This window comes from Piliocolobus tephrosceles, chromosome 4 (genome assembly GCF_002776525.5).
Source record: "Piliocolobus tephrosceles isolate RC106 chromosome 4, ASM277652v3, whole genome shotgun sequence".
Classification (NCBI taxonomy): Eukaryota; Metazoa; Chordata; class Mammalia; order Primates; family Cercopithecidae; genus Piliocolobus; species Piliocolobus tephrosceles.
In genome coordinates, this window is record NC_045437.1 from 10,784,197 (window position 1) to 10,808,984 (window position 24,788).

Genomic DNA, 24,788 nt, shown 5'->3' on the forward strand with positions numbered 1-24,788 from the left:
GGATTCTGTCACGACAAATTTTAATCTTTCCAAATTTGAACACCTAAGCAGATAATGGATGTGCAAGTGCTTGGAAAAATTTTAACTGCTATACAAATATCAGTTATTCTTATCTGATTATCTAATTATATAGCCACATGGTCTGATAATAATAAAACCTTCAATGGGAATTTTTGGTCTTGAAAATCTTATTGCAGGGCTGCCCCACACATCATTTATGTTTTCTTTCAACAACCTGCAAGCTTTCATCATCTTACAAACAAGACATACATGGCACAGTTCATTAAAATGGCCTGTATGCAATAAAACAACAACAACAACAAAACTAATAGCAGAGCAAATAGATGAGAAGCTAAAATCTTTTGGCACTTAGAGACAGTTCTCCATTTCCTCAGTCTGAAATTCTTTTTTCCATCAACCTCAAAACTAATTCTCCAACTTAAACTGCTGCATAAATGTCACCTCCTAATATTTTAATAGGAAATATTAAGAATAAAGGAAACAGATAGTAGAATTTATATACAAAAGGGTTATGGGAGATTACAAAATCAATAAGAAAAATTGTTGATTATTTCTAAAATTACTGAACTGATTTAAATAGGTTCAAAGCACTTTGATCAGACTTAACTCTGCAGAGTAAAAATATTCTGTTTAAATTTCACTACTAATGATTTCATTTGTAGCAGGAGTTTCACCTTTATGGGTTGAACTTGCCCATTTACAAATGTACTTAGAGTAAGAAATATCTACTGGTGATAAAGTGGTAGTTTTTTCCTGATCTTCATTAGTAACTTATAAAGCTCATTTGGAAGAGTTTCTCTGAGAAGGTCCCCTAAAAACAGTGGTTCAGTGCATCTACCATTCCAAAAATCAACTGAGAGAAAAAGCCCAAGTGGCTTGTTATGCAAGAAACCTTCAGAGATGATGCAGTTGTTCTATGGGCAGGTGTGTTTTTAAATTTCAGTTCTATGTCTCTGTCTCCAGAACATCTATTTCGTCTGGACAGTTGCTTTCAATGTGTAATGCTTTATGTGAAAATGAAAACATTAATGATCCTAGGAATCTAGAAGTACCCATTCAGTTTTTAAACTGATTTAGACTTAACCAATGTCCTTGGCTTAATTAGTATGCTTTTCCAAGTTTGACTGCTGTGGATGGATACATATTGGATTGGTGACAGTAAGTCACTCACCTGCTTTTCCTTTTTTTTTAAATTTTATTTTACTTTCAGTTCTGGGATACATGTGCAGAATGTGCAGGTTTGTTACATAGGAATACATGTGCCATGGTGGTTTGCTGCACCTATCAACCCGTCATCTAGGTTTTAAGCCCTGCATGCATTAGGTATTTGTCCTGATGTTCTCCCTCCCCTTCCCTCCCAGCCTCCAACGGGCCCCAGTGTGTGATGTTCCCCTCCCTGTGTCCATGTGATCTCATTGTTCAACTCCCACTTATGAGTGAGAACATGCGCAGTGTTTGGTTTTCTGTTCCTGTGTTAGTTTGCTGAGAATGATGGTTTCCAGTTTCATCCATGTCCCTGCAAAGGACATGAAATCATTGTTTTTTATGGCTGCAAGGTCACTCGATTTCTTTACAATGGTGTAAAATGGAAGACATGAGTAAACTGACATTTATCATAAAAAATAACTCTCAAGGCCGGGCGCGGTGGCTCAAGCCTGTAATCCCAGCACTTTGGGAGGCCGAGACGGGCGGATCACGAGGTCAGGAGATCGAGACCATCCTGGCTAACACGGTGAAACCCCGTCTCTACTAAAAAAGTACAAAAAACTAGCCGGGCGAGGTGGCGGGCGCCTGTAGTCCCAGCTACTCTGGAGGCTGAGGCAGGAGAATGGCGTAAACCCGGGAGGCAGAGCTTGCAGTGAGCTGAGATCTGGCCACTGCACTCCAGCCTGGGTGACAGAGTGAGACTCCATCTCAAAAAAAAAAAAAAAACTCTCAAATATATAACTTTAGTTTGGAATGTATACCCAAAGAATTTTATCATGAGTGAGATTGCACATGATATTGTCATCACAGAAGTGTACTTTTCCTCACTCACTCCAATTCCCTACTATCCCTTACAAAGTTTTGTCTTTAGATTATTTGCCATTAAAAATTAATGTAGCACATGGAGAATAAAAACATTATGTATTTCTTCATAAATTGTAAAGTGGATCTGATATATTCGTATTTCTATCAATACTTGTGAAAAGAAATAAAACATTAACACAAATCGGTTTCGAAGAAAATAAAATGAAAAAGTGAAACTCAGAAAACACTACAGTTTGTGAATGGGAACATAGGAGTTTAAAGAATCAGTCTTTGATTTCCCACACATCACACATCTCCCCCCGTGATCTGCATGCCTTGCTGGTGGATTTCTTTCAGGTCTCTGATTCAATGTCTTCTCCCAGTAGAGGATTTCCTGGCCTTCGATCATTCTTTATTCTAGTGGTTCTCAAAACTCTTGGTCTCTTAACCCTCAAAATTACAGAGGACTCCAAAGAACTTTATTTTATCTGGGTTACATATGATGCTAGTCACTCAAAATGTTTCCAACAGAAGAATACGCAGCACACATTCCCAGACCTGTCAGGGACATGACACTGTTACATGCCACGTAGTCTCTGGAAATCTTCAACAACATTCTTGTGAGAAAAAGCATGGGAAAGCAAGTATCTCTTAGTATTATTGTGAAAATCTTTTGACTATGAAAGTCCCCAACAGGGGCCACGAAGACCCTGGAATTCCCAAGTATGCTTTGAGAAAAGGTGCTCCACTCTACTGTTGACCTGGCTTTGTCCTTCTGCAAAGCCATTATCGATCTGGCCCTTCAGTATTGAAAAGGTTGATTTTGGCCTTTTCTGACTAGAATGTAAATCCCACAAAGACAGAGGCCCTTTGTTCCCGCCATTAATAAGTGGTTAATATATACATTTAACAAAATAAATAACTGGAACATCCACCTGTGCCTACAGTGATATAATAAAAACCTAGTACATTAAGAGTTGGGTACATCAGTTACTATTCAAGTGCCTTAATGTTTGATCAGTATTAGTATTCATTTTTCTCTTTCTTCTTCTTTTTCTTTTTCCAGACAGAGTCTGGCTCTATATTGCCCGAGCTGGAGTGCAGTGAGGCAATCTCGGCTCACTGCAACCTCCACTTCCCAGGTTCAAGCGATTCTCCTGCCTCAGCCTCCCAAGTAGCTGGGATCACAGGCATGCCTCACCATGCCCGGCTAATTTTTTGTAGAGACAGGGTTTCGCCATGTTGGCCAGGCTGGTCTCGAACTACTGACCTCAAGTGATCTGCCCACCTTGGCCTCCCAAAGTGCTGGGATTGCAGGCATGAGCCACCATGCCTGGCCAGTATTTACATGTTTTAACTTTTGGGGGAATCCCTCAATACATTTTCATAATGTGTTACTGGGAGAGTCCTCTCCTTCCACTGCTTATTCTAAAGCTTTCTCACTGGGGCTGGCAGCCTCTTTGCTTTTTCTCATACAGATGGCAGCTCTGAAACTGTCCTCACTTTCCGCAGCTTTCATCTAATCTTCAAATTTGTGTTCTGGGAATCTACAATGCCTTGACAATTTCAAGACCAGGAAATTCCTACCAGGTTCTACACACATTGTGCTTGATATCCCAGAAGATCCTGATAACTCAAGTGTGAATGGGGTCTTTAATGAGAAATCTGCATCGTTTTCTCTTATTAAGCATATGGTTAAAGAGCTCTTCTTACTTGATGCCTTTGCCTATTCCTTAAATTCTTAGGTTTTCCTCTGAGCTGGTGACCTTATTAGAGAAGGTATAACATGCTTCCGAAACATCTATATGGTAGAAGGAAATCTAACAAAAAGAAATTAGGCTGGGCACGGTGGCTCATGCCTGTAATTCCAGCCACTTGGGAGGCTGAGGCAGGAGAATCACTCGAACCCAGGAGACAGAAGTTGCAGTGAGATGAGACTGCGCTACTGCACTCCAGCCTGGTAACAGAGCAGGACTCCGTCCAAAAAAAAAAAAAGGCCGGCTGCGATGGCTCAAGCCTGTAATCCCAACACTTTGGGAGGCCGAGGCAGGCGGATCACGAGGTCAGGAGATCGAGACCATCCTGGCTAACACAGTGAAACCCCGTCTCTACTAAAAATACAAAAATAAATTAGCCGGGCATGGTGGCGGGCTCCTGTCATCCCAGCTACTCGGGAGGCTGAGGCAGGAGAATGGTGTGAACCTGGGAAGCTGAGCTTGCAGTGAGCTGAGATCGTGCCACTGCACTCCAGCCTGGGCGACAAAGCGAGACTCCGTCTCAAAAAAAAAAAAAAAAAAAAGAAGAAGAAGAAAAAGAAATTAAACACCAGCTGAGAAATAGATAGAAATACTTTCTGGAAGGCAGGAGGATAGTTATAGCTTCCTGAAGGATTTTATTATTTCCTGTGGGCCACCTATGTGTTTTCCCTCAGCTTTTGCCCTCACCTTCCATTTTTGCCACTGCTAACCTCGTATTACTTTCAGACACCCAAGGTAGGGGAGAAAGTGAGTGTAAGTGAATTTCAAAAGGAATGGTAGCATCAGCCAACTTTAGACCTGGACACCATGACAAACCTCTGGAAAGAACAGTCTTGTTTGTATTTTAAAAACTTGGACCTCCCAGCACTTTGGGAGGCCGAGGCATGTAGATCACTGGAGTTCAGGAGCTCAACACCAGCCTGACTAACATGGTGAAACTCCATCTCTACTAAAAGTACAAAAATTAGCCAGGTATAGTGGGGCACGCCTGTAATCCCAGCTACTTGGGAGGTTGAGGCAAGAGAATCGCTTGAACCTAGGAGGCAGAAGTTACAGTGAGCTGAGATTGCGCCATTGCACTCCAGCCTGGGCAACAAAAGCAAAACTCCGTCTCAAAAATAAATAAATAAGCAAACAAATAAACCTGGACCAAAGAGTATATGATAAAGTGATTTCACAGGGAATGAACAATTAGGATAGCTCAACTGACTCAAATAGACACATTTTCAGGATGTGGGGTCTCTAAGGCCGGGTAACAGTCCTTGGGCACCTCTGGGATGAGGAAGGTTTTCTAGCCTGTTGGGTCTATCGGAGGATCTGGTTTCCACTATAACAGAAAGCAAAACAAAGAAAACAGCCCCTTTTCACTGACCATGAAATGGTCAAATTTTTTGAAAATTTTTCAAATTTTTCAAAAATGAAAAAATGACTTTCATTTTTTTTCAGCCAATTTGATTAATGGCTTTATCATTTGGATTATTATAATTTTCATGAAAAATTTACTCTCCTAAGACGTCTTCTGCATCTTTTGGTGTCATGCTTACAGGAATTATGGAAACATTTGCTTCACAGGGATGCTTCTCACCTTTATTATTATTATTACGTGAGAACATAGGGAATTAGGTTTTATAGCCTTTAAATAATCTGATCTCTCAAACATCTCTTGTGAATTAAGTATATTCACAGTAATTAAAATAAAATGATAAGACTGTAAGTCAACATTGAATAATATAGTCACCTCTGTTAAACTATATATGATTACTCTATTTTAATTCCACCTGCTTAGAATGGTAACATATATGATTGATTCTTGAGTTTTAAAAATATATTCAGATTTGAAAACTTAGAATAATATGTACCTTTTAACCATAACACTCAGAATATATTAGCTCTGAAGATTTTCTTCCTACTGAATAATGGAATTTTCTAAAACATGACAGAACTTCAATTTACTAATATGCTACAGAAATAATAATTACTGTTGCAAAATACAACACTTAAACAAATTAACAATCTGTGGTTAAACATACAAGTTATTTTTTTCCAGGCTGTCCTTTCTATTTCTTATTTTGACTGACAACATTTTTGTGAATTACTAGCTAATATATAATCACCCTTATTTCTGAGTTTGTATCTAACAGGATGCATAGATTAAATAAAGTACTTGGTCGTAGGCAATTCAAGTCACATTATTCATTATGTAGAAAGCTAATGGCCCCAAGCTTCTGTTGGTAAATTATTTTTTGTTGTTTTGTTTTGTTCCACTGAAGCGACAGCAATCTCTGAAGCAATGCTCCTAGTGACTCAGAGACACTTGTTAAAATTGAAATTATACAGCCAGTAGTCACAAAAAAGAGGCAGGGTGGCAAAGGTTGGGCACACAGTTTACCAAGTGTTTCAGATAGCACTGTTGAAAATACACAAAGTGTTGGAAAACACTGGTAACTGTATGACCCAATAAAATCAGCACAGCAGAGCAGTTACTGCTTGTCTTGAGGTCAAAAAGATGCATACTATGATTCGGATTTTATTTTAATCAGACCTTTGAAAGACAAATAGCAAAAGCTTTAAATAAAACAAATTAAGAACTATGTGCTTATGGGGTGAGACTGCTTTCCATTTTAGAACTTTTCCAGACTGAGTTTAGACAGTATTTAGCCTTGTTTTAGTCCCTTTTGAGTGAGGATCAAGAGACTGGTTCTCAAGGGCAGGGTGCCAGGTCCAATTTAGCATTAGCTGGTTCATAGCTAATGAATCCATTGATTGAATAATCACTGACTGCCAGAATCTGATGGGCTTTTCCTAATTAGATGAAATCTGTCAATGTGCCACTGCATATCTATTTGCTATGTTTCTATATAGGAGAGATAAATATGGTATACGGTCGTTCCACTATCGAGGAGGATGCTGTGCTGCCAAGTGCTGTACACTCATTCTCTGCTAGTCCTCCGCATAGACAAGGATGTCTTGCAGCTTGGCTTCTGGTTGGGTTTGGCCAATGGGAGGCAGGAGAAGGAGATCGGAGGCAGGAGGAAAAAGAGATTATGTCACTGATTCCCTCCTTGCTGCCAGACAGACACTGCCTGGGCTAGTTCCTCGATTTCCCTTAGGGTCTAAGGGTGGTAAGGGCGTCTGCTTCTACTGACTGAATACCACAACATGCACTCTTCGTTCCCTTAATCTTGCCCACCTCTTCATAAATAGTCCCTGAATTAAATTCTGTTCAGTTAAACTCTTTTGAATAGAATCTATATCTCATCTGGAACCTAACTAATACAGATATACATAGAGCAATGTAGATTTTTATTCTATGATCCTCTGAACACTTAAAATTAGCAATACTGATCCCCAAAATGATAGTTATCTACCCAATATGTTAAAATGATTTTCCTAAATTTTACTCAGTTACTTCAGTTTCAAGGTGACTCTGAAGATGTTAAGGGCAAATGGTTCTTAAAAATAATAATATTCTTCATGTGACTATGGTTCAGAATCCTTCGGCATACAACTTTTGAATGGCACTTTTATCACCTGCTTCTTTTTTGTTTTGTTTCTTTTCCTTTCTTCAAAGCAGGATACAGGAGCTTTCAAAAGAAATTATCAGCTAAAATCCTAAGAGTCTTCAATAAGATAATTCAGTACATGACAATATAAAGTGGCTAATCTTTCTGAAAAATAAATATTTAGTGGTTACCAAATATATTTGGAAAGACCATATTGGCGCATTTAATTTCCCTATTATAAACCATTTGTAGGTAATTTTTGAATACATATTGCAGGCCAACTAAAGTGAAAGCTAAAACATTTTCTTTCCATTTTCCTTGTGTGTAACAGAGTTTCTCAACTAAGAGAGCTCCGTACTATTATTTGACTTACAGAAAAAAATCATCTATTTATCCCCTCTATCTCTTCTGACATTGATCTTTGACTATTTTACTTTATATTACTTAACTTCTGCATTACTTTTATCATGTCCATCTTACTAGTTTCTGGCTATTTATTTAGCTCTTTTAAGGTTTTCCCCAAATAAGTACAACATTATTTTGTTTTCTATTTTTAATGATGAAGTTAAGATGTCCTCTGAATGTGTTTTTTCCCCCACACTTCTGTTTTCACTAAAAAATGTTCCTATTTTATTTGCTTGGTAAATACTATGCAATTTTCTTTATTTTTCCATTTGATTCAGTAAATATCCAGAAGTATTTTTCTTAGTTTTAGTATCATTTCATTTTGCTTACAATTTTATTATTTACTTTTAATGTTGGTCGATTTTTTCCCAAGAATACGGCCCTCCATACTTCTGAACTTTTATAATTGCCTTTATCTTCCAGTAGCTGGTCAATTTTTATACATTTTCCTTGGACATATGTAACAAACATATACTATCATGCAATAAATAAAACCTCTAAAATTTATTTAATCCATAGTTTTCTTAATTTGTTATTTCAACATTTTGTGGCTTTGCCTTCTAGCATTCTGTCTGATTCATGAGACATGCATTCAAACGTTCACAATAATATTTTTCATTAATTTCTTTTATTTTTAGTAACATTTGTTTTAATATTCACACACTATGCTGTGTGGTGCACACATGTTCATTAGATTTGCGTGTGAGCTTAACACATCTTTATAAGTTAAGACAGCTCACTACATAACTCCCATCTTTGGCCCTGCTAAGTGATTCTGTACTAAACTCCAATTTATCTCACATTACTCTTCCAATCCCACTCTTGGCATTGGTTATATTTGCCAGTAATACTTTGACTATTCCTTTAATTTCAACACTTATTTCATTAAATGGTATGAATAACTCATAACTACTTTATCTTTGTTTACTGCAAATTTGAACTTTAATTCTTTTCAGAGGAGAACTTAGAATGCTTACATGCAGCATTAGATTGATATACCTAAATTATCCCTTCTATTTTAATTTGTTTACTTTTTATTTAACTCATTCATTACTTTATTTTCTGTACTTTCCATTTATTAAATGTTACTCCTTCTAAACTCATAATCAAAGATATTATTATGTAAAAAATGAGATTTCCACTATCATCTCCCCCTTCCCCAACAAGGCAAACTATTCTGTTGCTGCTTTCCTTACTCGCTAATAAGATGAGTGCGTGTGTTTCAAATATTAATTACATGTGTTCTAACTAGAGCTGTCCCTACGACAATGAGTGAAAAGAGGTAACAATTACACACTTTCCAATACAAAATACAGAGAAGAAGGATAATACCAACCAATCTCTCTTTACGAATTGTATTAAGAGGATGCATACGGGTATAAATAAATCTGTGTATGCAAAACAATGTTATCCTAAGAGTAATGGTATTACAAAGATCATAGAGAAAATGAACTAATCTGTAAATTAAATGATTTTCAAGATCAGTTTGTCATCTTATCCTTGTCTTCCTTTTGCATGACAAAGCTTAGAGGGTATTGGAGGAAATTTTATTTTTTAAATTAAGGAATAAAATGCTTCCCTGGTTTTTGATGTATTACCAGGATAACACCTATTTTAATGATGAAATTTTTAGCCTTTTGTGGAATTTTATTAAGATAAGTAAAAAGAATTTTATGATTTATTTAAAGAAGGTTCATTTCAACTCCTAAGATGCAACCATTCTGGTTGAAAAATATGTCATTAAGTGGAGAGAAAGTGATCTTTAAATATTCTATGGAATTAACATAGCAATGCAAAATGGTTAAATACAGAAATGTAAGAATTTATTGCATAGTACCTTAGCATAGTACTAAATAGATAATACTAAGAGTACACAAATTTTTTTCCTATTTTGTCATATAATTGCTGCCTTTTATGATTTCTACCAACAGTGATCTGTATGAGTAAAGCATTGACAGGTAATTTTTTTTTTTTTTTAGATGGAGTCTCCTTCTATTGCCCAGGATGGAGTGCGGTGGCGCAATCTCGGCTCAGTGCAACCTCTGCCTCCTGGGTTCAAGTGATTCTCCTGCCTCGGCCTCTAGAGTAGCTGGGACTACAGGCACACTCCACCACACCTGGCTAGTTTTTTGTAGTTTTAGTTTTAGTAGAGACAGGATGTCACCACATTGGCCACTCTTGACCTTGTGATCTGCCCACCTCGGTTTCCCAAAGTGCTGGGATTACAGGCGTGAGGCACAGCGCCTGGCCAACATTGACAGTTAATTTTAAGGCAGACATTGTGTTGACTACAAAATATACGATGAGTTCATAAAATGCAGTACTGTAGATATTGAAAAGGATATCAGAGAAGAGTGACAATCACCAGTATGTCAGTAATTAGTGTGAAAACTAGATGCCAACTACTGACTTAAAAGAGTTTATACTCTAATGTGAACTGAGGTGTGATAATGTGGGAAGGGAATAGACGAGACGGAGTGAAATGCATAAAATAAGCATAAAAATATCCTGCAATCCTCATTTGATATGGCTCGTAACAGTAATGATATTAGAAATAATGACATAATACTCCTATATTTCAACTGTCTTCAAGCATAACTGCCAGGTGACTTACTTTCACCTGTAGAATAATCCTGTGGGTCAAGTATTCCTGATTCCTGTAGTGACCTAATACAGGAGTCCACCAGCTCGAGACCTGTTGTAAGCTCATCTTCGATATCTTTTTGACCATCTGAAATAAAATATTTTAAAGTGATGAACAAACACATGGTATATTATTCTTAAAGATTTAGGTTATCATTTAATCATGGAAAATATCCTAGTCAAATATATTACCTCTATGAAGTTTTCATTAGCTATTCCATTGTAATTTTTGGTCAACCAGCATTAAAGCCAAGGTCAGCAATTTCATGTACCCTTGAAGAGTCATAATTACTACGGAATTGAAAGACTTAACTTCCAATAAATTGTGAGCGTCGTAACAACTTCATCTAATTTTTATTATCGGGATGTTTTCCTATTACTTTTCTAAGTCTCATTCTAAAGTTCATAAGAAAAGTCATCAGTAGAGGTATGTGTAGAAGTGTAAGTGTTCATCAATAAGATAGACGTTACCTTGTGACTGCCAATGAAACTGCTCTTCTGCTGAACTGTAAAAGAAGAATACAGAGATATAATGCATTGATTAGAAAAGAAGAAAACCCTAAGATCTAAGACACAAAGGCACATTAGGGTTAAGTAACAGTGGCTCTGTGGCATTTCCTTTCATTTCTTACTGTGAAAAGGGATTTCACTTTTATACAATTTTAATTTTAATCCATTTGCTGTATATCCCTTTTGATTCACAAGTATTAGCATGTTTTAAATGGACATTGTTCAGTAATTATCAGAAGAGCTCATTTTTTACAAAGCCCAACCTGTTAGACTCATTCTTTACAATAGCTTCTATATACATGCAGTTTTACTCAATTTTAGCTATTTTAGAATAGGATCATGTAGACTTTGTAAGGTAGCCTAATATGGAAATAACTATCTCTTTTCTTATGAGACAGAAGAAATAAATCTTTGCCTCCATTTAGCCATATCATATTAAAATTTCCATTTAGTTGATTATTAAGAGTTTAATTTAAAAACTATAACACTTTACCACCAACTAAATACACATTTCCAAAAGTCTCAACAATACATCTTACAAAATGACCCAGACGGAAAGGTTTGTCCATATACATATGCCAAAGACACTGTATAGAGTGGCTCTATATAGGTAATAGAGATTAATTTTGAAGGATTAAATACAAAATATATAGTTTCTAAATACGAGCAACTCTTCCACTGTGTATGCAAACACTTCCTACATGCCCCCTTTTTATATGTAAATAATTGGTGAGAAATCTACATGCTAATTCCTGAAAGACATTGTTCTGAGAATGATTTTGTACACTTATTTCATGATATTTTACTCTGTTCAAGCAGCTTCTATGAATAGTTCATTAGTTTCACAAGAGCATGTGGATTGTAGACCTTTAGTCTGTACCTTAGAGGTGGGTTCTGAATATATTTACGGATAAAAAGGGAATTCTGGATATAAATCAATGTTCAGAAAAGCCATGACTGGTGTAAATGAAAACAAGAGTAGTCCTTTAAGGGTCATGTGATTGTCATAGGGTATCTTGCCCCTGAGTCAATCCATACTAGGAAACTGGACAATGGTTTCATTATGATGAGAGCTGTAGACAATATTGATACATGAAATGATAATATTTCAAATTCAGTCCAATGCAACCCTTTCTTGCATCAAAAAGATGTGGCATTATATAATAGTAACATCTGACTACAAAGTTTAGCCCTTAAAATAGAAATGTAATCCTAAAATCATTTTAAAAATGATTTTAAGAAGTATGAAAAAATTATGGGACAGGTTCACTTAGTAAGTGGAATTTAATATAAAGTAGTTCTATCTTATTATTCAAGAATCACCAATTCAAAAATCAGAAACGTAGTTATCCTAGTTATTTTAATCCTCTAAGTCTATGGATCGTTACTTTTCAAGAATGTGAATACCAAAATACTAGTGTTTAAAGATCAGACCCATTGGTCATTTGCAGAAGCTAGACTAGAACTCAGGCATATGGGTTCTGAGTAATTCCGAATGCTTACTTGTGTCAGAATCACCTGTCGCACTTCTTAAGTATATGTATTTTGTGGCCCTACCATAGACCTACAAGACGAAAAAGTCTACGGATTAGGCTGGGAGCCTGCATTGCATAACAAGCTTCCGTGATGATCCTTGCGTACTTCTAACTTTGAAAAATACTATATATTATTTTCATTAATCATCCATTATTAATTCAGGGCTCCCCACAACTTCATTCTTCTATACTTTAAAGCTGGACAAATTCTCAAGGTGGCATAATATACAGATAGAAAACACTTCCATATTGATAGTGGGTTGAACGGAGGGCCCCCCTCTCTCAAAAGATATATCCTCATCAAAACCCTAAGACCTGTGAATGGTAACATATTTGGGAAAAGTGTTTTTGCAGGTGTAATTAAGTTAATAATCTTCAGATGAGGTCATCCTGGATCATCTAGGTGGTCCCTAAATCCAATCACAGATGTGCTTTTAAGAGATAGAAGAGAGACAAAAATGGAGAAGGGCAGGCCACGTGAAAACGGGGGCAGAGACTGGAGTGATGCAGGCACAAGTCAAGGAATGCCTGAAGTTATCAGAACTTGAAAGAGGTAGGGAAGGAAACTCCCCTGGAGTCTTTGCAGGAAACCCAGCCCTGCTGACACCTTGATTTTGAACTTTTGGTTTCCAAAACCATGAGAGAACAAATTCTATTGTTTTAAGTCACCCGGTTGTGGTAATTTGTTATGACAGTGCCAGGAAACAGAACCAACAAAAAAGTTCTCGTGTTATGTCCTCCAGGATTTGCTACTATCTCTATACTAGTACCTTCCTTCACCAGTACAGCTATTTACTAAGTGGTTCCTATAAACCAAGGTCCAGTTAATTCACAACAATCACAAATCTCTTCTTTATAGATGGGGAATAACAGATGTAGTAATGTTGAAAAACTTGGCCAAACAGCTCCTAAGGATCCCAGCAGGGATTTAAACTGATGTGTGAACTCCTAAACTCAAATTCTTTTTTAAAAACCTTTATTTCCGTGATACATGTGAAGGTTTGTTACACAGGTAAACTCATGTCATGGGAGTTTGTTGTACAGATTATTTCATCACCCAGGAATTAAGCCCAGAACCCAATAGTTATCTCTTCTGCTTCTCCACCTCCTCCCCGCCTCCACCCTCAAACAGATCCCAGTGTCAGTTGTTTCCTTCTTTGTGCTCATAATTTCTCATCATTTAGCTCCCACCTGTAAGTGAGAACATGTAGTCTTTGGTTTTCTCTCTCTGCATTAGTTTGCTAAGGATAATGGCTCCGTCCATGTTCCTGCAAAGGACATGATCTCATTCTTTTTTATGGCTGCATAGTATTCCATGGTGTATATGTATCATGTCTTCTTTAATCAACCTATCATTGATGGGTATTTAGGTTGATTCCATGTCTTTGCTATCGTAAATAGTGCTGCAATGAACATTTGTGTGCATGTGTGTCTTTATGGTAGAATAATTAATATTCTTCTGTAATGGGATTGTTGCATTCAATGGTAGTTCTGCTTTTAGCTCTTTGAGGAATCATCATACTGCTTTCTACAATGGTTACACTAATTTACATTCCCACCAACAGTGTGTAAGTGTTCACTTTTCTCCTCAACCTCTCCAGCATCTATTATTTTTTGCCTTTTTAGTAACAGCCATTCTTTCAAAATCAAAAGTCATGGAGGGGCTAGGCATGGTGACTCTTGCCTCTAACCCTGGCTCATGTTTATAATCCCAGTGATTTGGGAGGGTGAAGCAGGGGGATGGTTTGAGGCCAGGAGTTCCAGACTAGCCTGGGCAACATAGCAAGACCTCATCTCTACAAAATCTTTTTAAAAATTAGCAAGGCATGTTGGCACGTGCCTCTGTTTCTAGCTAATTGGGAGGTCAACATGGGAAGATTCTTTGAGTCCAGGAGTTTGAGGCTGCGGTGAGCTGAGATTGCACCACTGTCCCTCATGCACCGCAGCCTAGGCAACAGAGTAAGACTCCTGCCTCTAAAAAATTAAAACATAATTTTAAAAAATTTGTTCAAGGAAACATGCTTAGACTGCCACCCATTTTAAGTGATATGAGTGAGGGTGTCAATGGAAGTAATTCCCAGTGCTCAGTCCAGCACTCCTCTCCTTGCAGGCATTTTGAGGAATACATTCTGCCTAGTTCCCTTGCACATGGATGGGGTCACAAAAGCCTATGAGAGGAAGTGACAAGTGCCACTTTATGCCCAAGCACAGACAAATAAGCATGAGGTCTTCATGCTTTCTCTCTCTTTTAAGCCCTGTGTTGAGATGCATGCCTGAGTATGTGGAATGGAGACCTCTGCCAACCCACAGAGAACACAGAGCACCAGTGAGAAATAAACCATTGTTGTGTTAAAACTCTGTAATTAGAGGGCTGTTTGATCCCAAGGAATAAATGTCACACTGACCAATACAAAAAGGTGAATTCCAAAGGCATTTCTTGCTCTTGCTCTTGCTCTTCAATTTCTGCAGTGCAGAGTTGGAAGAAAATGTCCAGGGTAACCCTAGTACAAATAAGGTGGTGCCGATTTTATGTAGAGGTGTTGATTTTATGTTTAGGACTACACATCATGCTATTAGATATTTATTTTTCTGTTCATCTCTTTCAAATGTGTTTCAATTTTATGATGCAACAGAAAAAAGAAGAAACTCTTTTTATTGTAATTTAAAAAATATAATTGGAAGTGAATATAAAACTGTCTAAAGCACGGGCAACTTCCTTTTGGGCAGACAAAAAGCATTAATCACTTCAATGGTTTCCCTGATTTCTTTGGCACAGTTAAAATGCATTAAAAGTATGACTGATCACAGAGAATGGAAGTCCCAAGAGAAGCTGGTTTGAATTTTATTTCCTTTAAGTGCACACTTTAATCTCTTAGCTAGGAGATTGTATGCAATTGCCCATTTTATGTATTTGATTCCTTGTTTTAAAAATTGCTCTAAGGTGGATGCTTTCTAAAAAGCAAACAAACTATTTATTTATTCAATAAACATGGATTATGACTGGGTCTCAGACATTCTCATATCAGGTGTCTAGGAATTACCTGTGGTAAATTTTCTCTCAATTATATAATTCAATTTAATATAATAGAAAAGTCATTTTTGAAGGTGTTATAACTTAAATGCATGTTCAATTTCAGGAAATAAAATTTGCTTTTACTGTTGAAATGCTATTTTATGAAATAGAAATCACCTCTGAAGAAATAAATGTAAAAAAGACTATAGATATAATTTTGATCAGTCCATATGTGTTTGAATATACCTAAATATAAGATCCAGAACCTACTGACTGTGAGAAAAACATGTATTTAAGACAAAGACAACCATAAATAACACTTAGCCTTTAAATACATAAAGACATCAGTGATGCTAGGAAAGAAATTTTGAAACAATATATTAAAAGCAAAAATCCTAATAGCTAATATTTATATAGGTCTCATTTGGTAGCAGACAACAGTCTAACTGATTGATAGTTAATCCTCATATTAAAACTTTTGAGAGAGGTAATATTTTCCCATTTTAGAGACAATAAAACCAAGGTAAAAAGATGCCCAGGGAAGTTGCTGGAGGTTCCTCAGTCAGTTAGTAGCGGAGCCACGGTTATGACCTTGGTTTTCTGGTTCCAGAGTCTACAGAAATGTGTGACCCACTATTCCAGTCATACATTTGGCTACCTCAAAAATAAAATCTTATGTGGCTAAAACACTCCTACCAGAAACCAAGTTGTAAAACAAGCCATATCCTGGGAGAAAATATTTGCAAGGCATATAACTTACAAAGGCTTACTTTCCAGAATATATAATGAACTCCAATGAATCAATAAGATAGACATTTAAAAATCAAATAGAAGAGAGGTCATCAGACATGTATAATAGCTGATGCATAGCCAAAAAAAAAAAAAAAAAAAAAAAAAGTATGGTCACTGAATACATTAAAAGTATTTGAGGGATAAATATTAAACACAAGATACCTCCTCACACACCATAAACTGTCCAAAAATTTGAAAGTCTGATAACATTAAGTGTTGGGGAAGAAATGGGGAAGTAACTCATACATTGTAGGTGGGAGACTAAATTAGTGAAACACACAGGTGACTTGTGGGATAGTACCTGGTAATTTTGTACATGTAATACATGTAGAAATCACCCAGGAATATTGCTTCTATGTAGAGACTCCAGGAAAACATCTGCATCTTTGCCCAGGAGACTTGTACAAGATTGTTCATGCCTACATTGTTGTAATAGCAAGACAATGGAAACAGCCTATGTGTTCCAGCAATAGAAAAATAGACAAATATAATAATATGATTACATATCATACATGAGGGGTCTTCAAAAAGTTTATGGAAAATGCATATTATGAAAAATTTATGTGCAGATTTCAAAAATTTGTGGCACCCCCCAAAAATGATATTACCTGGTTATCACATGTCTGAACATGATCTAGTTTGATGCACTAACGAGGGTAAGACATCAGTCTGAAAAGAGCTCTTGTGGGCCAGGCGCGGTGGCTCACACCTAAAATCCCAGCACTTTGCGAGTCTGAGGCAGGCGAATCACCTGAGGTTGGGAGTTTGAGACCAGCCTTACCATCATGGAGAAACCCCGTCTCTACTAAAAATACAAAAGTAGCTGGGTGTGGTGGCACATGCCTGTAATCCCAGCTACTTGGGAGACTGAGGCAAGAGAATCGCTTGAACTTAGGAGGTAGAGGTTTGGGTGAGCCAAGATCAGGCCATTGCACTCCAGCATGGGCAACAAGAGTAAAACTCCGTCTCAAAAAATAAAAAAAGAAAGGAAGAAAGGAAAGAGCTCTCATTAGAGCAACATGAATTCTGCTAAAATTGAAGCGAGAATAAATATCTCGCTTAGTTGGAAGAATGGCAAAATCACTGATGCCTTACAAAAACTTTATGGGAGGCTGGGTGTGGTGGCCCAAGCCTGTAATCCCAGCACTTTGGGAGGCCGAGACGGGCGGATCACGAGGTCAGGAGATTGAGACCATCTTGGCTAGCACGGTGAAACCCTGTCTCTACTACAAAATACAAAAAACTAGCTGGGCGAGGTGGCGGGCACCTGTAGTCCCAGCTACTCGAGAGGCTGAGGCAGGAGAATGGCGTGAACCCGGGAGGCGGAGCTTGCAGTGAGCTGAGATCCGGCCACTGCATTCCAGCCTGGGCGACATAGCAAGACTCCGTCCAAAAAAAAAAAAAAAAAAAAAAACTTTATGGTAATAAAGCCACCAAAGAAATCAGCATTTTACAAATGGATAACTTGTTTTAAGAAGGTGATGACGAGATGATGACGAAGATGAAGCTTGCAATGGCAGACCATCCACATCAATTTGTAAGGAGCAGGGTTGGGCCTGGTTAGTACTTGGATATTGGGAGAAATAAAGTTCCATTTTTCCACAAACTTTTTGATATCCCCTCATATGCCATACGTATGGAATAAATACTATTTGGCAGGTAAACTAAATTAGCCAGATACGTATGTAGTTCTTAAAAAGAAAATACAGAGAAAAAAATGGAAGTTGTCTATAAGATATGTAACGTAGTATCCCAATTATGTGAATTTTAGAAACACTGAATAAACAATATTGTTTACAAATATACACATTAATATATACACACGTGCCTCTCTCTATATATATCTATCTATATCGATAAAGATATAGAGAGAGAGAGAGAAAGAGAAAATAAAAATCTATGAACTGAAAAGGTATCAAATTCAAGATGGTGGTGGTGGCTCTACAGGGGGTCAGGAGGGTGAAGAAAATTGAGTCTAAGGAAAGATAACTTCCCTCTCTCTTTTTATCTCCAATGTTTTATTTATGAAAAAATGACAAAATGACCTGAAATTATTATGACAAAATGTTAACATTATTTTAAAAATATCTTTGATACCTGGAAGAGAAAAAATTCCCCATGATTCCTGCACTTAGAAATATGCTTAGTTAAATGTTTAGATAAACCCCCGTGATTGCAACCTTTATAATATTCTTATCACTGTTAGAATCACTCCCAGTTTAAACTCAAATGATGCCAAACAACTCTGAAATATATAATTACAAATAATAATGGCATCAACTGTTTAGAGATATATTAACTTCTTTTTCCATTTCATATGTGAGACAAATGACAGTGTCATTTTTACAATGTTTCAAGTTTGATTTAGTTTGAACATTTCAAGTAAGCAACCAATAACTTTCAAGTTCAGAGGGCATGAAACAGGAAGCACCCTGTTGTAAACTCAAAGACAACCTTTGAGTTCCTTGAGAAGTGATTTCCACCTCATCATTCCAACATCCTAGCCTTAGTAACTATCTGCAGGCCATTTCTAATAAAAATATATATATGAAAGTTCAAAGCATTTTCTTAATGCCAGGAAAAGACACAAAGCAAACCATTACTAGAGATATTCCATCTGTTACAAACCTGCTCCAATATACTTTTATTGTTGTTTTCAACTTTTTGATGCCCAAAGCATCAATCTCTGCATCGTATCATGTGGTGTATTATTGCTTACAGTATCTTTCAAAATGAAATAAAGGTACAGAACTATGAGTTTTTTTGTTAGTCTGCTTTTGAGTTAAGCAATGTACCCAAAACATAAGCCATAGAAACTACTGGGAAATAAATTGCTTCAAAACTGACCTTTGGCCGGGAGTGGTGGCTCACGTCTGTAATCCCAGCACTTTGGGGGGCCGAGGTGGGCGGATCACAAGGTCAGGAGTTTGAGATCAGCCTGGCCAACATAGTGAAACCCCATCTCTGCTAAAAATACAAAAAATTAGCTGGGCGTAGTGTCGGGCGCCTGTAATCCCAGCTACTTGGGAGGCTGAGGCAGGAGAATCACTTGAAACTGGGGAGATGGAGGTTGCGGTGAGCTGAGATCGCGCCACTGCACTCCAGTCTGGGTGACAGTGTGAGACTTCGTCTCAAAAACAAAAACTAAAACAAAAACAAAAAAACCTGACACTTGATTCTAAACTATAGGAAAAAAGATTTTATATTGATGATGTCCATATGACTTGACCTTGTATTTGGACAGCAAAACATTTTTAATATATAGTTTTGCATGCAGGACCTCACAAGAATAGCCATGGGTTGCAAAATAAAATGCCTATAGTCCATAGCCTCAAGTACTGTGACAATGTAACGTATTTAGTTAAAAATGGTGAGGAGTGGTCCCCCAATGAGCTCGGCTCTAGGCTGCTGCTGCCCTTATCCATTAGCACACTACGTCCAGAATCACTGGTTTGGGTTGCTGAATAACATCACTCTCCGCAGAACGTTTTGTGGAACTGATTTCCCTTTGGACGGCTGCCTGTGGTCCCTACACTTGTTTGTGATATAATCCCAAATGAAAGTCCTAGTATCTCTGCCATGCAATTAGAATGTCTTTTTTCTTTCTTAGATGATACACCTTCTTTTTGCTTTAACTACTGCCATCAAAAATACAACTTGACGGCTATTATGACTATTTTTACAGGCTACAATGGATAGCTACAGAATCTCAAAACCTGGTATATCTTGACGAAGTATGGAACTGCTCCCTCTTTTATGAGATTGTTACCCAGTGTCACGCCTATGTGAATTCTGACCCCACCTTAAATCTGCTTATCTGTAGGAAACTAGATCCCTGAGGTCAGAAGCTCCCCCTTCTGACCAAACTGGCTAACACTGGTGGGAACCAATACATCAGCTCATCTGACCTCTGAAGAACCTCTAACTACATTATAATCTGATTTCCATGCTAAATGATGCTCCCACTAGCACCATGACCGTTGGCAATCACCATGACAACAACTGGAAGAAACCATAAAAAGATAAAAGGAAAGTGGCACCTCCAGTTCTGAGAACCTCCTCCAGTTCTGTCCCTTCCCAGATAAGACATGAATGTTCTTCCCCTTGGTTTTCACGCCCAGCCCCTTCATTCCAGATACCCTACAGCTGTGACTTTCCAGCTGTCACCCCCGCTTCTTGATTTCACGGCCACTGAATAAAGCTTGCTCTACTTGATGCTTACTTTTGGTTTTGCATATTGGCTTCAAGGCACCAAACAGGGAAACAGCTCACTTTCAGGAGGACTGGCTTTGTTGGTTAACATGTTGTTAAAATGGCTTTTATGGCTTATTGACTTGGCTTACTCTAATCTATTTCATCACTTGGAGTACACTGTGGTCCACTGGAGGAGGGCCAAAATGGGGCCAATACGGGGAAATGGGAAGAGTGGACACTAAAAAAATACCCAGGCATGGCGGTGTCTGCATCTAAGCAGCCAGACACAACCAGTCCCAGAGAAAATGGTAACACAGTTACCACAAGCCCTTGGTGAGTGCTCAGTGTGGCTCTGAGGATAAGAAAGAGAAGTGTAGTGCCAGCTGTCCATGACTTTGAAGACTGCCAGGGGCATGGGTAGGTAAACACACAGAACTGGGGGTTTGCTGCCTAACGGGATATGATCAAGACACTTCTGCCTCACACTCTCTAAGTCTCTGTTTCTTCATTTGTAAAACAGGGATATCACTAGAATTTTCCCCATAGTGATCTTACAAAAGTTAAGGGTATAAAATACAAAAAAATCCATAGAACATTTCCAGGAACACAGGATGCAGGACGGCCCCCCGCTTTACCCACCCTCCAAAAATTAAGCTACCATTATCATATAGAGAAGAACAGAGGCCTGTGAGAGTGCAGCTAATTCACAGAATTCAAAGACGAACGTAAGCCAACCATATGGCATTCAACTTGTCTATACCTGGGGACCAATAAATATTATCAAAAATGTAAGTTACAGGCTCTGCAGAATTTATATTTTCTACCTTTTTTCCCCCCACACTAAAATGGAGAAGAAACAAAGCAGTCTGCGATGTATAAAGAAAGATGACTTGCTTTAAAGCCATAAGTTTTTAAATCAGTGCTGCTCAGGATGTCTTTCCTGGCAACTGCTACCTTTCGTGCCATAGTAAAAGCCATAAAGACTATTTGCTATTTTCAAGACCACAGGAGAAAATAAATCAGAACTAAATTGCCACTATTAATTTCTTTTTAGTTTTAGGCAGGGGAAATTCATATTCTTAAGCTAATTTTGTTGGCACCGGTGACTGACAATTGTCCAAGCAACTGACACTGCAATGTGGTAATAGCTCCCACGCCATGGCCTGAACACACGAGACTCCTGTGTTTATCACAGAGTATCACAGCACTGTCACGTCTGCGGGCCAGCCAGCTAGAGCCAAACCAGGGAGAATTCACATAAATTCTGTTTTGGTTTAATTCCTTCAAAATAAATATTCTAGTTTCTAACAGCCACAGAGAATTAGCCAGAGGCTCAGTCACCCTAAATGTTCTGTCTACACACAAGCCAACCTGTCACTGTGGGAAAGAAATGCATTCATATTTTTCTTCTTCAAATTCTTTTATAGCTTCAAAGTTGATTGTACTTATATTACAACAGACAGATTATGCGTAAAATTCAATATCAGAAGCAGCAACAAAGGGTGCATTATAGAGTAGAAAATTCTCACACTGTAGCTCCTTCTATAGTATTCTGGGAAGCTTCTCATGCATGGGGCTAGGTATTATTTTTCAAATGCTCCTAACAGTACATGAGAAATGTACAGTCAAGTAACATTTCCAAATACCAACTATGTTAGAAAATAATGTTTCATAGTATCTTTGCCAGTGCGCATTCCATAAACTGGAATGTAGTAAGCTGAAATTCCGGTTGACCAGGGGTACTGTTCACCAGTTGACTGTTAGGTCTCATAATACAGTGTTTTGAAGTGCTTTCCAAACCATCAAACTGAACAGTTGGTGTAGTTTGTGTGCCTGGTGTATACTGCAGCATTCTATATGCTGCAATGATACTTCTGTTTTGGGGACATCATAACTCAGAGTCAGACGCTGATTAACTCGAACACTTCACTCTCTGATCATGCGAGTGAAGAGGGAGCTCACTGCATCTTTCAGGTGGATGATCCATAACTGATATTTCTGCAGGAGAAGAGTACTTTGTTTGCTGATGGAAGTGGCATGTATATCAAGGTTCCCAGACATTTCAAGTTTCAGTCTTTTGCATTCAATGTATTTTTGTTCCCAGAATTATCCCTGTTGTCAGATCATCTCAGTTAAGGCAGCTCCTTAATTTTGGAGACCTCTCTGAGCAAACAGATGGGGTCAAGCTTATGTTTTCCTGGATTCCTGTGATCCTGTGTGTGATATTGTGTGCAGGAGTGTGTGAATGTGTGTTGTTGCATACGTGTGTGAACTCATTCTGTTCCTCTAAAATGCACTGGTGTGCTCACAGCTTTTCTTTCCTCTGTTGTTGCTTCCTACATATGTCATCTACTATAGGTATATCAAACCCTGAATATTGGATTTGACTGCATTTGCTATGATTTTATTAATATAAGCAAAGCTAACACCTCTTACACATGTAATGAAAATACATGTGAATAACCATTGCCGATTTCACAAGAAAGAAAAAAATAATATTTTTTTTGGTTTTTTTTGAGGATCAACAGAAGATTGGTAAAAATAAGTTTCAATCTTAGTGCCTTTATAGAGCAGAAACCATGTAATAGTCACGTACAACAATTTTTTGTGGTGTTACAGATCTATACTTCCTTAAGAGCAATAGTGGCCTTTTGACCACTGGAGTCATCTGAAACCATCTGAACATTTCGTTAAAAAGTTTAATGGATGCACAAATGTTCATTAGAGTTCTATTTGTAATTCTCAAAAACCACAAATAACAAATGTTCTACAAGTGAATGGTCACACACACTGATATATCCACACCAAGGAAATGTATGTGTAACATGCAACAACTCTCAAAGGAATTGTGCTGAGTGAAAAAGACGAGTAACATTCTTGAAATACAAACTTGTGGATCTGGAGAACAGATTAGTGGTTGCCAGGGCATAGGGACGGAGAAGGGGGTGTGTGGGTACAAAGGGGTAGCATGGGGAAGCCTTGCAGTTATGGAATAGTTTTAAATCTTGATTGTGGCATGGTTACATACAGCTACTGACATGATAAAACTGCATGGAACTAAACACGCATACACACACATACACACATATACACACATTAGTGCATATAAAACTGGGGAAATCTGTTGGTTGTAGCAATGTTGATTCTGGTCGTCATATTGTACTACTTATGCAAGATGTGACTATTGGAGGGGCTAGGTGAAGTTAGAAGAGACGTGTATGTGTGTGTCTGTGTGTGTGTGTGTGTGTGTGTGTGTGTGTGTGTGTGTGGCATGTCATAAAAATCTATAGTTATTTCAAAATAAAAAAGCAAAAAAAAAAAAAAAAATTAGAGGAACGTGGTTTTATACCACTGTGTTTTCTTTTCCCAGACTGGTTCTTTTATGTGGAATTTGCTACACAATTATTTTCACATAATAATTAAACTAGAATTTTTCAAAAAAAAAACCTTGGGAATAGTGAAGTAACAAGAAAGAAAAGAAGGAAGGAAGATGGAATAAAATAAGAAAAGAGAAAAAAGAAACCATTGTTGACTTCTGATTATCCCTTTGTTCTTCATTCTTCTGCCAGAGCTCAGGTGACCTTGCCCTGGACTCATCTCTGCTTTGTTCTGTGAATGAAGGAGTTATCCCTGGAGCATAATACACCAATCATACTGCCCACTGCCAATCAGAGACAAGAAATTGTGCTGCTACTGAAGGAAAACTCATCCATTATATGTAAGATTCCCTGCTCATCAGGTTCCTGTATTCACTTCCATTGCCATATGTTCTCCGGGAAAATTAAAAATGATATTTTGGCTTTCAATAAGGGAGCAGAGTACACGTCTTAATGCATCCTACGTGAGTTCAGGAGACCTCACACAATATACTTCATTGGCTCTCTGGAAGCATATTTACTATGATTTACAGGGTAGCTACTGCAGTGCCAGTCTGTTTCCACTCCCCTATCCTACTGCCTGGAAAGGGGTCTCCTTGATTGATTACCTGTCTTTTGCCTTCCATATTTATTGTTGTGAAAAAAAATTGCACATTAAAGAATTACTTTCTTTCCAGCATTTAGCATGGATACTTGAAACGGGAAAGATGGAGCAGCCTCCCCACCTTCTCCAAGTACACAGCAGCTGCATGTGTCCTGAAGTTCTTCTTGCAAGAAAGAATGAGGATTTGAATGAGAGGTCTGATGAAACAACCGCACTGCCAGTCGAATGTATAAAATCATTTTAAAAGCCATGAACTGAAATTCCTACTAATGTTCTTAACGTATTTAAAGCATATCTTTAATCATTCTTGAGATGTTTTACATCCATCTATCCATTTTCCATTGGAAATGTGCCTTGAAATCCACTCCCCTTAGCTGCCTTGGTTGGGGATTTTTATCCTCTCTTGCCTGGTGGTAGAAAGAGC

At 37.8% G+C, this 24,788-nt stretch overlaps 1 protein-coding gene across 6 annotated transcripts in view; it reads right to left on the bottom strand.

Annotated features, from left to right (window-relative positions):
- Positions 1-24,788, bottom strand: part of CTNND2 (catenin delta 2) — a 933,747-nt gene that overhangs the window by 415,201 nt on the left and 493,758 nt on the right. For all 6 annotated transcript variants that reach the window (XM_026455692.1, XM_023218279.1, XM_023218276.2 and 3 more), the window contains 2 exons: positions 10,811-10,845; positions 10,311-10,427 (listed from right to left, as the gene is read on the bottom strand). In XM_026455692.1, the coding sequence (XP_026311477.1) occupies positions 10,311-10,427; positions 10,811-10,845 (152 nt within the window). The remainder of the gene's footprint in view (positions 1-10,310; positions 10,428-10,810; positions 10,846-24,788) is intronic.